The sequence below is a fragment of the Catharus ustulatus genome, chromosome 31, assembly GCF_009819885.2.
Source record: "Catharus ustulatus isolate bCatUst1 chromosome 31, bCatUst1.pri.v2, whole genome shotgun sequence".
In the NCBI taxonomy this organism is placed as follows: Eukaryota; Metazoa; Chordata; class Aves; order Passeriformes; family Turdidae; genus Catharus; species Catharus ustulatus.
This window is the reverse complement of record NC_046251.1, coordinates 479,636-491,469: the sequence shown is the minus strand read 5'-3', so window position 1 is coordinate 491,469 and position 11,834 is coordinate 479,636. Positions and strand designations below refer to the sequence as shown.

Here is an 11,834-nt window from a genome sequence, read left to right as displayed (position 1 = left end):
GCCGCTGATTGGATACCCGCGGAAAAGTCCCGCCCCCGCGCCGCGCTGATTGGGTGGGAGCGTTGTTGCCACGCCTCGCGCGGCTTTTCCCGCTCCGGCCCGGAGACTCCCCGGCGCGGCGTTGATTGGTTGAGGGAGAGGAGGGCCCGCCCCTCGCTCGGCGCTGATTGGCTGGGCGCGCGGGGGGACGGTTCCCATTGGCGGGAGCGGCCGTCGCTCAGCGCGGGACGCCGGCGGGCCCAGCACAGCTCGGCGAGCGCAGCGCGGCGGGCGCAGAGCGGGGCGGCGGCGACTCCCGGCGGCGGCGAGGAGGGGCCGCCTGCCCGCCGGCCCCAAGGTGCGGCCGGAGCAGCGCATGCGCCAATCGCGGCGGGCTTCGGGGAGGGGGGAAAGGCGGGCGGACGCATGCGCGGAGCGCTGCCGGCGGCGCCTGCGCGCTGCGGGCGGTTTTGGCGGGCGGAGCGCGGAGCGGCCGCAGCTCGGAGGAGCGGCCAAGCCGCGGCGAACGGGCCCGCGCCGGAGCCGCTCTCCGCGCAGGTAGCGCCGGCGGCGGGCGGCGGATGAATGGGCGGCAGCGTGGGGGCGGGTCCGCCGCCGTGACGGGCAGGCGCGCTGGCCAATGGCGAGGGATGGGAGGCGGGGCCACGTGGGGAGCGGCGGGCGCGGAATTTAACAGCAGCGAGCAGGAGGCGGGGCGGCGCGGCGATTGACAAGCGCGGGGACCAATAGCGGCGGAACGGAGGCGGGGCTGCGCTTGGAGTGACAGCCTCACCGCCCAATCGCGGCGCGGCGGGGCCGTGGCGAGCGGCGGGGCGTTTATCCAATCAGCGCGCGGGCGCGCGGCGGCTCTGACCAATCGTAGAGCGGGGCGCGCTTTTGGCCCCGCCTCCAGGCCCGGGGAGCGGGCCCCCCTTGGCCGCTCTGAACCCGAAACTGCGGCTTTTTCCCCCAAAACTGCGGTTTCTGCCCTCAAACCGCCGCGTTTCGCCCCAAACCGGAGCCCTCCCGCCTCAGGCCGGGGGGTTTCCCCTCACAACTGCGGCGTTTGGCGCTCGGGAGGGCGGTGCTGGCCCGAGCGCGGCGCGTTCCCTTTGTTCCCTCAGGATTCGCGGGAGCGGCGCCCCGGGGGCTCGGGCTCGGCCCTGCCCTTCCACAGCCTTTATTTGTTTTTTTTTTTTATTAGCTTAAAGCCTTTTCCCGGCTTCTTTTCCCTCAGGAACCCTCGCGGGAGCTGCGGGGAATCCCGCCGGGAATCCGGCAGGAAATTCCAGCCCGGCAGCGAGGGATTCCTCGCTGGGCTGTGGAAATCCGCTCAAATCGAGCCTTAAGGGGAGGAAAAAAATCAGAATTGGGGTTTTCTTAAAAATCCGGGCTTTAATCCACCCGTTTTTAAGGGGTTTAGCCCAAATTCTGTTTTGCTGTTCCCAAATCCCCCCTCGTTTTTTGGGGATTTATCCAAAATTGCGTTTTGCACCGCCTAAATCCTCAGGTTTTTTAGGGGTTTTTAGCTCCAGTTTTGGTTCTTTGTGTGTAAAATCCTCGCTGGGTTTTAGGAATGTGCTCCCCCCATTGGGATCTCCCTTTGGGGGTCCCAAAATGACCCCAAATTCTTCATTGGGGTCCCCAAATTACCCCAAATTCTTCATTGGGGTTCCAAAATGACCCTAAATTCTTCATTGGGGTCCCAAAATTATCCCAAATTCTTCATTGGGGTCCCAAAATTACCCCAAATTCTTCCTTTGGGGTCCCAAAGTGACCCCAAGCCCCTCCTGGGGGTCCTAAAATGACCCCAAATTTTTCATTGGGATCCCAAAATGACCCCAGATTCTTCCTTTAGAGTCCCCAGGTGTCCCCAGATCCCTCCTGGGTGTCCCCAGGTGTCCCCATTGCCCCTTTCAGGGAGTTCCAGGAGCCTCAAATCTCCTTTTGGGGGCCCTGAGATGTCCCCAAATCCTTCTGGGCTGTCCCCTGTGCCACGGTGACATTCTCTGTGACATCCCCTGTGACATTCCCTGTCCCACGGTGACATTCCCTGGGACATTTCCTGTGACATGCCCTGTCCCACGGTGACATTCTCTGTGACATTCCCTGTGACATTCTCTGTGACATTTCCTGTGACATTCCCTGTCCCACGGTGACATTCCTTGTCACTATCCCTGTCACTGTCCCTGTCACTATCGCTGTCACTGTCCCTGTCACTGTCCCCATTCCATCCCCAGAGCGGTGGCTGCGCTATGGGCAGGAGCTGTTCCCTGTCCCGTGGTGACATTCCCTGTACCTGTCACGGTCCCACAGTGACATTCCCTGTGCCATGGTGACATGCCCTGTCCCACGATGACATTCCTTGTCACTATCCCTGTCACTATCCCTGTCACTGTCCCTGTCACTGTCCCTGTCACTGTCCCTGTCACTGTCCTGTCCTGTCCCCAGAGCGGTGGCTGTGCTGTGGGCAGCTCCCTGTGCCACGGTGACATTCCCTGTGACATTCCCTGTCACTGTCCCTGTGACATTCCCTGTTCCACGGTGACATTCCTTGTCACTGTCCCTGTCACTGTCCCCATTCCATCCCCAGAGCGGTGGCTGCGCTGTGGGCAAGAGCCGTTCCCAGTGCCGTGGTGACATTCCCTGTGACATTCCCTGTCCCTGTCACTGTCCCATGGTGACATTCCCTGTGCCATGGTGACATTCCCTGTGACATTCCCTGTCCCTGTCACTGTGCCATGGTGACATTCCCTGTCCCTGTCACTGTCCCTGTCCTGTCCCCAGAGCGGTGGCTGCGCTGTGGGCAGCTCCCTGTGCCGTGGTGACATTCCCTGTGACATTCCCTGTCCCTGTGCCATGGTGACATTCTCTGTGCCACCGTGCCATTCCCTGTCACTGTCCCACGGTGCCATTCCCTGTGACATTCCCAGTGACATTCCCTGTGCCATTCCGTGTGACATTCCCTGTCACTATCCCATGGTGACATTCCCTGTGACATTCCCTGTGCCATGTTGACATTCCCAGTGACATTCTCTGTGACATTCCCTGTCCCACGGTGACATTCTCTGTCCCTGTCACTGTGCCACGGTGACATTCCCTGTGCCATTGTCTGTCCCCAGAGCGGTGGCTGCGCTATGGGCAGGAGCCGTTCCCTGTCCCGTGGTGACATTCCCTGTCACTGTCCCATGGTGACATTCCCTGTCCCGTGGTGACATTCCCTGTGACATTCCCTGTCCCTGTGCCATGGTGACATTCTCTGTGCCACCGTGCCATTCCCTGTCACTGTCCCACGGTGCCATTCCCTGTGACATTCCCAGTGACATTCCCTGTGCCATTCCGTGTGACATTCCCTGTCACTATCCCATGGTGACATTCCCAGTGACATTCTCTGTGACATTCCCTGTCCCACGGTGACATTCCCTGTCCCTGTCCCCAGAGCGGTGGCTGCGCTATGGGCAGGAGGAGCCGGCGGGCAGTTCCCTGTCCCTGTCACTGTCCCACGGTGACATTCCCATGGTGACATTCCCTGTCCCTGTCCCTGTCCCCAGAGCGGTGGCTGCGCTATGGGCAGGAGGAGCCGGCGGGCAGTTCCCTGTCCCGTGGTGACATTCCCTGTCCCTGTCCCTGTCCCTGTCCTGTCCCCAGAGCGGTGGCTGCGCCATGGGCAGGAGGAGCCGGCGGGCAGTTCCCTGTCCCATGGTGACATTCCCTGTCCCTGTCACTGTCCCTGTCCCTGTCCCCAGAGCGGTGGCTGCGCTATGGGCAGGAGGAGCCGGCGGGCAGCCGACAGCTCGTCCTCGGGGGAGGAGGAGGAGTATGTGGTGGAGAAGGTTCTGGATCGGCGCGTGGTGAGGGGCCAGGCCGAGTACCTGCTCAAGTGGAAGGGCTTCTCCGAGTGAGTGACATGGGGACAGCGTGGGGACAGCGTGGGGACAGCGTGGGGACACAGTGTGGGACAGGGGACACAGTCCTGGGGACAGGGGACACAGCCCACAGAGCCCCCAGGGACAGGGGACATGGCTCCTGGGGACAGGGGACACACGGGACACAGTCCTGGGACAGGAGTGACCCCACTGTGTGACAGAGGACACAGGGATGGGGACATGGGGACACCACAGTGACCCCAGGGTGGGATGGGGACATGGGGATGCCCTGGGGACAGTGCAGGGACACTGCTGTGTGACAGGGACACAGGGGCTCCACGGGTGGGGAGTGTCCCTCGGTGTCCCTGTGTGCCCCTGGGCGTCCCCACAGTGTCCCTGGGTGTCCCCCAGGTGTCCCCTGTGTACCTCTGGGTGTCCCTGGGTGTCCCCTGGGTGTCCTGGGTGTCTCTGGATGGCCCCTGGGTGTCCCTGGATGTCCCCTGGATGTCCCTGGATGTCCCCCAGGTGTCCCTGGATTTCCCCTGGGTGTCCCTGTCTGTCCCTCGGTGTCCCCTGGGTGTCCCTGGATTTCCCCTGGGTGTCCCTGTCTGTTCCTCGGTGTCCCCTGGGTATCCCTGGGTGTCCCCTGGATGTCCCTGGATGTCCCCTGGGTATCCCTGGGTGTCCCCTGACCATGTCCCACAGGGAACACAACACGTGGGGGTGAGGAGATGTCCCCTGGGTGTCCTGTGGGTGTCCTTGGGTGTCTCTGGATGTCCCTAGTCTGTCCCTGGATGTCCCTGGGTGTCCCCTGGGTGTCCCTGTCTGTCCCTGGGTGTCCCCACAGTGTCCCTGGATGTCCCTGGGTGTCCCCTGGGTGTCCCTGGATGTCCCTGAGTATCCCTGGGTGTCCATGGGTGTCCCCTGGGTGTCTCTCTGTGTCCCCTGGGTGTCCATGGGTGTCCCTGGGTGTTCCTGGGTGTCCCCTGACCATGTCCCACAGGGAACACAACACGTGGGGGTGAGAAGATGTCCCCTGGGTGTCCCTGGATGTCCCTGGATTTCCCCTGGGTGTCCCTGGGTGTCCCTGTGTGTCCCCTGGGTGTCCCCTGTGGGTGTCCCTGGGTGTCTCTCTGTGTCCCCTGGGTGTCCGTGGGTGTCCCTGGATGTCCCCTGGGTGTCCTGTGGGTGTCCATGGGTGTCCCTGGATGTCCCTGGGTGTCTCTGGGTGCCCCTGTCTGTCCCTGGGTGTCCCCACAGTGTCCCTGGATGTTCCTGGCTGTCCCTGGGTGTCCCCTGGGTGTCCTGTGGGTGTCCCTGGATGTCCCTGTGTGCCCCTGGATGTCCCTGGATGTCCCCTGGGTGTCCCTGGGTGTCCCTGTGTGTCTCTGGATGTCCCCTGTCCCTGTCCCCAGGGAACACAACACGTGGGAGCCCGAGAAGAACCTGGACTGCCCCGAGCTGATCTCGCAGTTCCTGCGCAAGGACCGCAGGATGAGGGACATGAGGGACACGAGGGACAGCGACGGCAGCCGGCCCCGCGAGCGCCCCGAGGGCGCCAAGCGCAAGGGACTGCCCGGGAGCGAGGATGGCAGGGCCAAGAAAAAGAGAGAGGTGACATGGGGACACCTGGGGACATGGGGACACTGACGGGGAGTGAGGGTGGCAGGGCCAAGAAAAAGAGAGAGGTGACAGTGGGGACATGGGGGACACCTGGGGGGACATGGGGACACCTGGGGACACTGCCCGGGAGTGAGGATGGCAGGGCCAAGAAAAAGAGAGAGGTGACACTGGGGACACATGGGGGGACATGGGGACACTGCCCAGGAGTGAGGATGGCAGGGCCAAGAAAAAGAGAGAGATGACAGTGGGGACATGGGGGACATGGGGACACCTGGGGGGACATGGGGACACCTGGGGGGACATGGGGACACCTGGGGGGACATGGGGACAGGGGGACACTGCCCGGGAGCGAGGGTGGCAGGGCCAAGAAAAAGAGAGAGGTGACAATGGGGACACATGGGGGGACATGGGGACACTACCTGGGAGCGAGGAGGGCGGGGCCAAGAAGAAGAGAGAGGTGACAGTGGGGACACTTGGGGACACCTGGGGGGACATGGGGACACTGCCTGGGAATGAGCATGGCAGGGCCAAGAAAAAGAGAGAGGTGACAGTGGGGACATGGGGGGACATGGGGACACCTGGGGACATGGGGACACTGCCCGGCAGCGAGGATGGCAGGGCCAAGAAAAAGAGAGAGGTGACAGTGGGGACATGGGGGGACATGGGGACACCTGGAGACATGGGGACACCTGGGGGGACAAGGGGACACCTGGGGACACGGGGACACTGCCTGGGAGTGAGGATGGCAGGGCCAAGAAAAAGAGAGAGGTGACAATGGGGACATGGGGGGACATGGGGACACCTGGGGACATGAGGACACTGCCTGGGAGTCAGCATGGGATGGCAGGGCCAAGAAAAAGAGAGAGGTGACAGTGGGGACACCTGGGGGGACATGGGGACACCTGGGGACATGGGGACACTGACGGGGAGTGAGGATGGCAGGGCCAAGAAAAAGAGAGAGGTGACAAGGGGGACACCTGGGGGGACAGGGGGACACCTGGAGACATGGGGACACTGCCTGGGAGTCAGCATGGGATGGCAGGGCCAAGAAAAAGAGAGAGGGGACATGGGGACACATGGGGACACTGCCCAGGAGTGAGGATGGCAGGGCCAAGAAAAAGAGAGAGGGGACATGGGGACATGGGGACACCTGGGGGGACATGGGGACACTGCCCGGGAGTGAGGATGGCAGGACCAAGAAAAAGAGAGAGGTGACAGTGGGGACATGGGGGTACATGGGGACACTGCCCGTGAGCGAGGGTGGCAGGGCCAAGAAAAAGAGAGAGGTGACAATGGGGACATGGGGATGGGGACAGGGACACAGGGATGGGGACAGTGGCACCAGGAGTGGATGCGAATCCAGGGATGGGGACAGGGACACAGGGATGGGGACATGGGGAGGGACAGGGACAGGGTTTGGGGACAAGGACAGGGTTTGGGGACAGTGGCAATCCCAATCCCATTTCCCAATCCCAATCCCCCCCCAGAGCAACGACATCGCCCGCGGCTTCGAGCGGGGCCTGGAGCCCGAGAAAATCATCGGGGCCACCGACTCCTGCGGGGACCTCATGTTCCTGATGAAATGGTGAGAGCCCAGTGCTCCCAGTGCTCCCAGTGCTCCCAGTGCTCCCAGTGCTCCCAGTCTGTGTGTGTGTGTGTCTGTGTGACCCCCCAGTCACCGACTCCTGCGGGGACCTCATGTTCCTGATGAAATGGTGAGCTCCCAGTGCTCCCAGTGCTCCCAGTTTGTGTGTGTGTGTGTGTGTGTAACCTCCCAGTGCTCCCAGTGCTCCCAGTTTGTGTGTGTGTAACCTCCCCAGTGCTCCCAGTTTGTGTGTGTGTAACCTCCCAGTGCTCCCAGTTTGTGTGTGTGACTGCTCCCAGTGCTCCCAGTGCTCCCAGTTTGTGTGTGTGTAACCTCCCAGTGCTCCCAGTGCTCCCAGTTTGTGTCTGTGTGACCCCGCAGTCACCGACTCCTGCGGGGACCTCATGTTCCTGATGAAATGGTGAGAGCCCAGTGCTCCCAGTGCTCCCAGTGCTCCCAGTTTGTGTATGTGACTGCTCCCAGTGCTCCCAGTGCTCCCAGTGCTCCCAGTGTGTGTGTGTGTAACCTCCCCAGTGCTCCCAGTTTGTGTGTGTGTAACCTCCCAGTGCTCCCAGTTTGTGTGTGTGTAACCTCCCAGTGCTCCCAGTGCTCCCAGTCTGTGTGTGTGACCCCTCCCAGTGCTCCCAGTTTGTGTGTGTGACTGCTCCCAGTGCTCCCAGTTTGTGTGTGTGACCCCTCCCAGTGCTCCCAGTGTGTGTGTGTAACCTCCCCAGTGCTCCCAGTTTGTGTGTGTGTAACCTCCCAGTGCTCCCAGTGTGTGTGTGTGTGACCCCTCCCAGTGCTCCCAGTGCTCCCAGTGCTCCCAGTTTGTGTGTGTGTGACCTCCCAGTGCTCCCAGTTTGTGTGTGTGACCTCCCAGTGCTCCCAGTTTGTGTGTGTGACCTCCCAGTGCTCCCAGTGCTCCCAGTGTGTGTGTGTGTGACTGCTCCCAGTGCTTCCAGTGCTCCCAGTCTGTGTGTGTGTGACCCCCCAGTCACCGACTCCTGTGGGGACCTCATGTTCCTGATGAAATGGTGAGATCCCAGTGCTCCCAGTGCTCCCAGTTTGTGTGTGTGTAACCTCCCAGTGCTCCCAGTTTGTGTGTGTGACCCCTCCCAGTGCTCCCAGTGTGTGTGTGTAACTGCTCCCAGTGCTCCCAGTGCTCCCAGTTTGTGTGTGTGTAACCTCCCAGTGCTCCCAGTTTGTGTGTGTGACCCCTCCCAGTGCTCCCAGTGTGTGTGTGTGACCCCTCCCAGTGCTCCCAGTTTGTGTGTGTGACTGCTCCCAGTGCTCCCAGTGCTCCCAGTGCTCCCAGTTTGTGTGTCTAACCTCTCCCAGTGCTCCCAGTTTGTGTCTGTGTGACCCCCCAGTCACCGACTCCTGCGGGGACCTCATGTTCCTGATGAAATGGTGAGAGCCCAGTGCTCCCAGTGCTCCCAGTGCTCCCAGTTTGTGTGTGTGTAACCTCCCAGTGCTCCCAGTGCTCCCAGTGCTCCCAGTTTGTGTGTGTGTAACCTCCCAGTGCTCCCAGTTTGTGTGTGTGTAACCTCCCAGTGCTCCCAGTGCTCCCAGTCTGTGTGTGTGACCCCTCCCAGTGCTCCCAGTTTGTGTGTCTGTGTGACCCCTCCCAGTGCTCCCAGTGCTCCCAGTGCTCCCAGTTTGTGTGTGTGTAACCTCCCAGTGCTCCCAGTGCTCCCAGTGCTCCCAGTGCTCCCAGTGTGTGTGTGTGACTGCTCCCAGTGCTCCCAGTCTGTGTGTGTGACTGCTCCCAGTGCTCCCAGTGCTCCCAGTTTGTGTGTCTAACCTCTCCCAGTGCTCCCAGTTTGTGTGTCTAACCTCTCCCAGTGCTCCCAGTTTGTGTGTGTGACTGCTCCCAGTGCTCCCAGTTTGTGTCTGTGTGCCCCAGCCACCGACTCCTGCGGGGACCTCATGTTCCTGATGAAATGGTGAGATCCCAGTGCTCCCAGTGCTCCCAGTGCTCCCAGTTTGTGTGTGTGTGACCTCCCCAGTGCTCCCAGTGCTCCCAGTGCTCCCAGTGTGTGTGTGTGACTGCTCCCAGTGCTCTCAGTGCTCCCAGTCTGTGTGTGTGACTGCTCCCAGTGCTCCCAGTTTGTGTGTGTGACTGCTCCCAGTGCTCCCAGTGCTCCCAGTTTGTGTGTGTGACTGCTCCCAGTGCTCCCAGTTTGTGTGTGTGACCCCCCAGTCACCGACTCCTGCGGGGACCTCATGTTCCTGATGAAATGGTGAGAGCCCAGTGCTCCCAGTGCTCCCAGTGCTCCCAGTCTGTGTGTGTGTGTAACCTCCCAGTGCTCCCAGTGCTCCCAGTCTGTGTGTGTGTGTGTGACTGCTCCCAGTGCTCCCAGTGCTCCCAGTTTGTGTGTGTGACCCCTCCCAGTGCTCCCAGTGCTCCCAGTGCTCCCAGTGTGTGTGTGTGTAACCTCCCAGTGCTCCCAGTCTGTGTGTGTGACTCCTCCCAGTGCTCCCAGTGCTCCCAGTCTGTGTGTGTGTGACCCCCCAGTCACCGACTCCTGTGGGGACCTCATGTTCCTGATGAAATGGTGAGATCCCAGTGCTCCCAGTGCTCCCAGTGCTCCCAGTTTGTGTGTGTGACTGCTCCCAGTGCTCCCAGTTTGTGTGTGTGCAACCTCCCAGTGCTCCCAGTGCTCCCAGTCTGTGTGTGTGTAACCTCCCAGTGCTCCCAGTGCTCCCAGTGTGTGTGTGTGTGACCTCTCCCAGTGCTCCCAGTTTGTGCGTGTGACTGCTCCCAGTGCTCCCAGTTTGTGTGTGTGTAATCTCCCAGTGCTCCCAGTGCTCCCAGTCTGTGTGTGTGACCCCCTCCCAGTGCTCCCAGTGCTCCCAGTGCTCCCAGTCTGTGTGTGTGTAACCTCCCAGTGCTCCCAGTTTGTGTGTGTGACTGCTCCCAGTGCTCCCAGTGCTCCCAGTGCTCCCAGTTTGTGTGTGTGTGTAACCTCCCAGTGCTCCCAGTGCTCCCAGTTTGTGTGTGTGACTGCTCCCAGTGCTCCCAGTTTGTGTGTGTGACTGCTCCCAGTGCTCCCAGTTTGTGTCCCTGTCCCCAGTTTGTGTTTGTGTCCCCAGTTTGTCTCTGTGTCCTCGAATTTGGTACCCCCCAAATTTGTCCCCAGAGTGTCCCCATGTCCCCAGAGTGTCCCCATTCTGTCCCCAGAGTGTCCCCAGAGTGTCCACAGCCTATCCCCATTGTGTCCCCATGTCCCCACCCTGTCCCCAGCCTGTCCCCCTGCCCTGACCCCGCTGTCCCCGCAGGAAGGACACGGACGAGGCCGACCTGGTGCTGGCCAAGGAGGCCAACCTCAAGTGTCCCCAGATCGTCATCGCCTTCTACGAGGAGCGGCTGACGTGGCACGCGTACCCCGAGGACAGTGACAGCAAGGAGCGGGACCCGCCCCGCAGCTGAGCCCCAAAACACCCTGAAACGCCCCAAAAACAACAAAACCAGCCCAGAAACACCCCAAAAACACCAAAACCAGCCCCAAAACCAGCCCGAAACAGCCTGAAACGCCCCAAAAACAACAAAACCAGCCCAGAAACACCCCAAAACCAGCCCAGAAACACCCAAAAAACACCAAAAACAGCCCGAAACAGCCTGAAACAGCCCAGAAACAGCCCAAGAACACCAAAAACAGCTCAAAAACACCCCAAAAACAACAAAACCAGCCCAGAAACAGCCCAAAAACAGCCCAAAAACAGCTCGAAACAGCCCAGAAACACCCCAAAAACAGCCCCAAAACCAGCCCAAAACAGCCTGAAACAGCTCAAAAACAGCCCTGAAACAGCCCAAAACCACCAAAACCAGCCCAAAACAGCTCAAAAAAACAGCCCAAAAACAACACCCAAAACCAGCCAAAAACACCCTGAAACACCCCAAAACCACCTCAAAACAGCCCAAAAAACACCTCAAATACCCCAAAAACAACACCCAAAAAACACCCTGAAACAGCCCAAAAACACCCAAAACAGCTCAAAAAAACACCCCAAAAATAACACCCAACAACACCCCAACACACCTGTACATAGCCCCAGGAACCCCCTGTCGCTCCGTCCCCTCCCCCTGTCCCCAGGATTGGGTGTCACCATTTCAGGGTGTCCCTGTTTTGGGTTGTCCCTGTTTCAGGTGTCCCCATTCAGACTGTCCCCATTTGTGGTGTCCCTGTTTGGGGCTGTCCCCGTTTGAGGTGTCCCCATTTCAGGTGTCCCCATTTGGGTGTCCCTGTTTGGGTGTCCCCATTCAGGCTGTCCCCATTTCGGGCTGTCCCTGTTTTGAGGTGTCCCCATTTTGGACTGTCCCCATTCAGACTGTCCCTATTCTGGGTGTCCCCGTTGGTTGTCCCCATTCAGGCTGTCCCCATTTGGGGTGTCCCCATTTTGGGTGTCCGTGTTTTGAGGTGTCCCCGTTTGGATGTCCCCATTTCAGGCTGTCACCATTTCGGGCTGTCCCCATTCAGGCTGTCCCTGTTTGGGCTGTCCCCATTCTGGGCTGTCCCCATTTGGGGTGTCCCTATTTCAGGTGTCCCCATTCAGGCTGTTTCTCTTTGGGGTGTCCCTGTTTGGGGTGTCCCTGTTTGGGTGTCCCCATTCAGACTGTCCCCATTTTGGGCTGTCCCATTTTGGGTGTCCTCGTTTTGGGCTGTCCCCATTTGGAGTGTCCCTGTTTTGAGGTGTCCCCATTTGGGGGTGTCCCCATTTGGGGGTGTCCCCATTTGGGCTGTCCCCATTTGGGGTGTCCCATTCTGGGCTGTCCCTGT

At 60.5% G+C, this 11,834-nt stretch overlaps 1 protein-coding gene across 2 annotated transcripts; it reads left to right on the top strand.

Annotated features, from left to right (window-relative positions):
* The first annotated feature begins 241 nt into the window (after positions 1-241).
* On the top strand, positions 242-10,541 carry CBX5 (chromobox 5). 2 transcript variants are annotated; one of them, XM_033083305.1, is made up of 5 exons: positions 242-337; positions 3,726-3,877; positions 5,261-5,459; positions 6,956-7,053; positions 10,336-10,541. In XM_033083305.1, exons 2-5 carry the CDS (start codon positions 3,741-3,743, stop codon positions 10,484-10,486), a joined length of 585 nt encoding a protein of 194 aa, XP_032939196.1. In that variant the 5' UTR covers positions 242-337; positions 3,726-3,740; the 3' UTR covers positions 10,487-10,541. The 2 variants fall into 2 exon arrangements, with proteins under 2 accessions (XP_032939196.1, XP_032939197.1); XM_033083306.1 differs by lacking the exon at positions 242-337 and adding an exon at positions 485-537.
* Positions 10,542-11,834: the final 1,293 nt, after the last annotated feature.

Excerpts from the sequence above, each read along its gene's own strand:
- CBX5 (XM_033083305.1), top strand. The coding sequence starts at position 3,741 with ATGGGCAGGAGGAGCCGGCGGGCAGCCGACAGCTCGTCCTCGGGGGAG. Across the intron at positions 3,878-5,260 it reads AAGTGGAAGGGCTTCTCCGA|GGAACACAACACGTGGGAGC; the intron begins GTGAGTGACATG and ends CCCTGTCCCCAG. Across the intron at positions 7,054-10,335 it reads CTCATGTTCCTGATGAAATG|GAAGGACACGGACGAGGCCG; the intron begins GTGAGAGCCCAG and ends CTGTCCCCGCAG.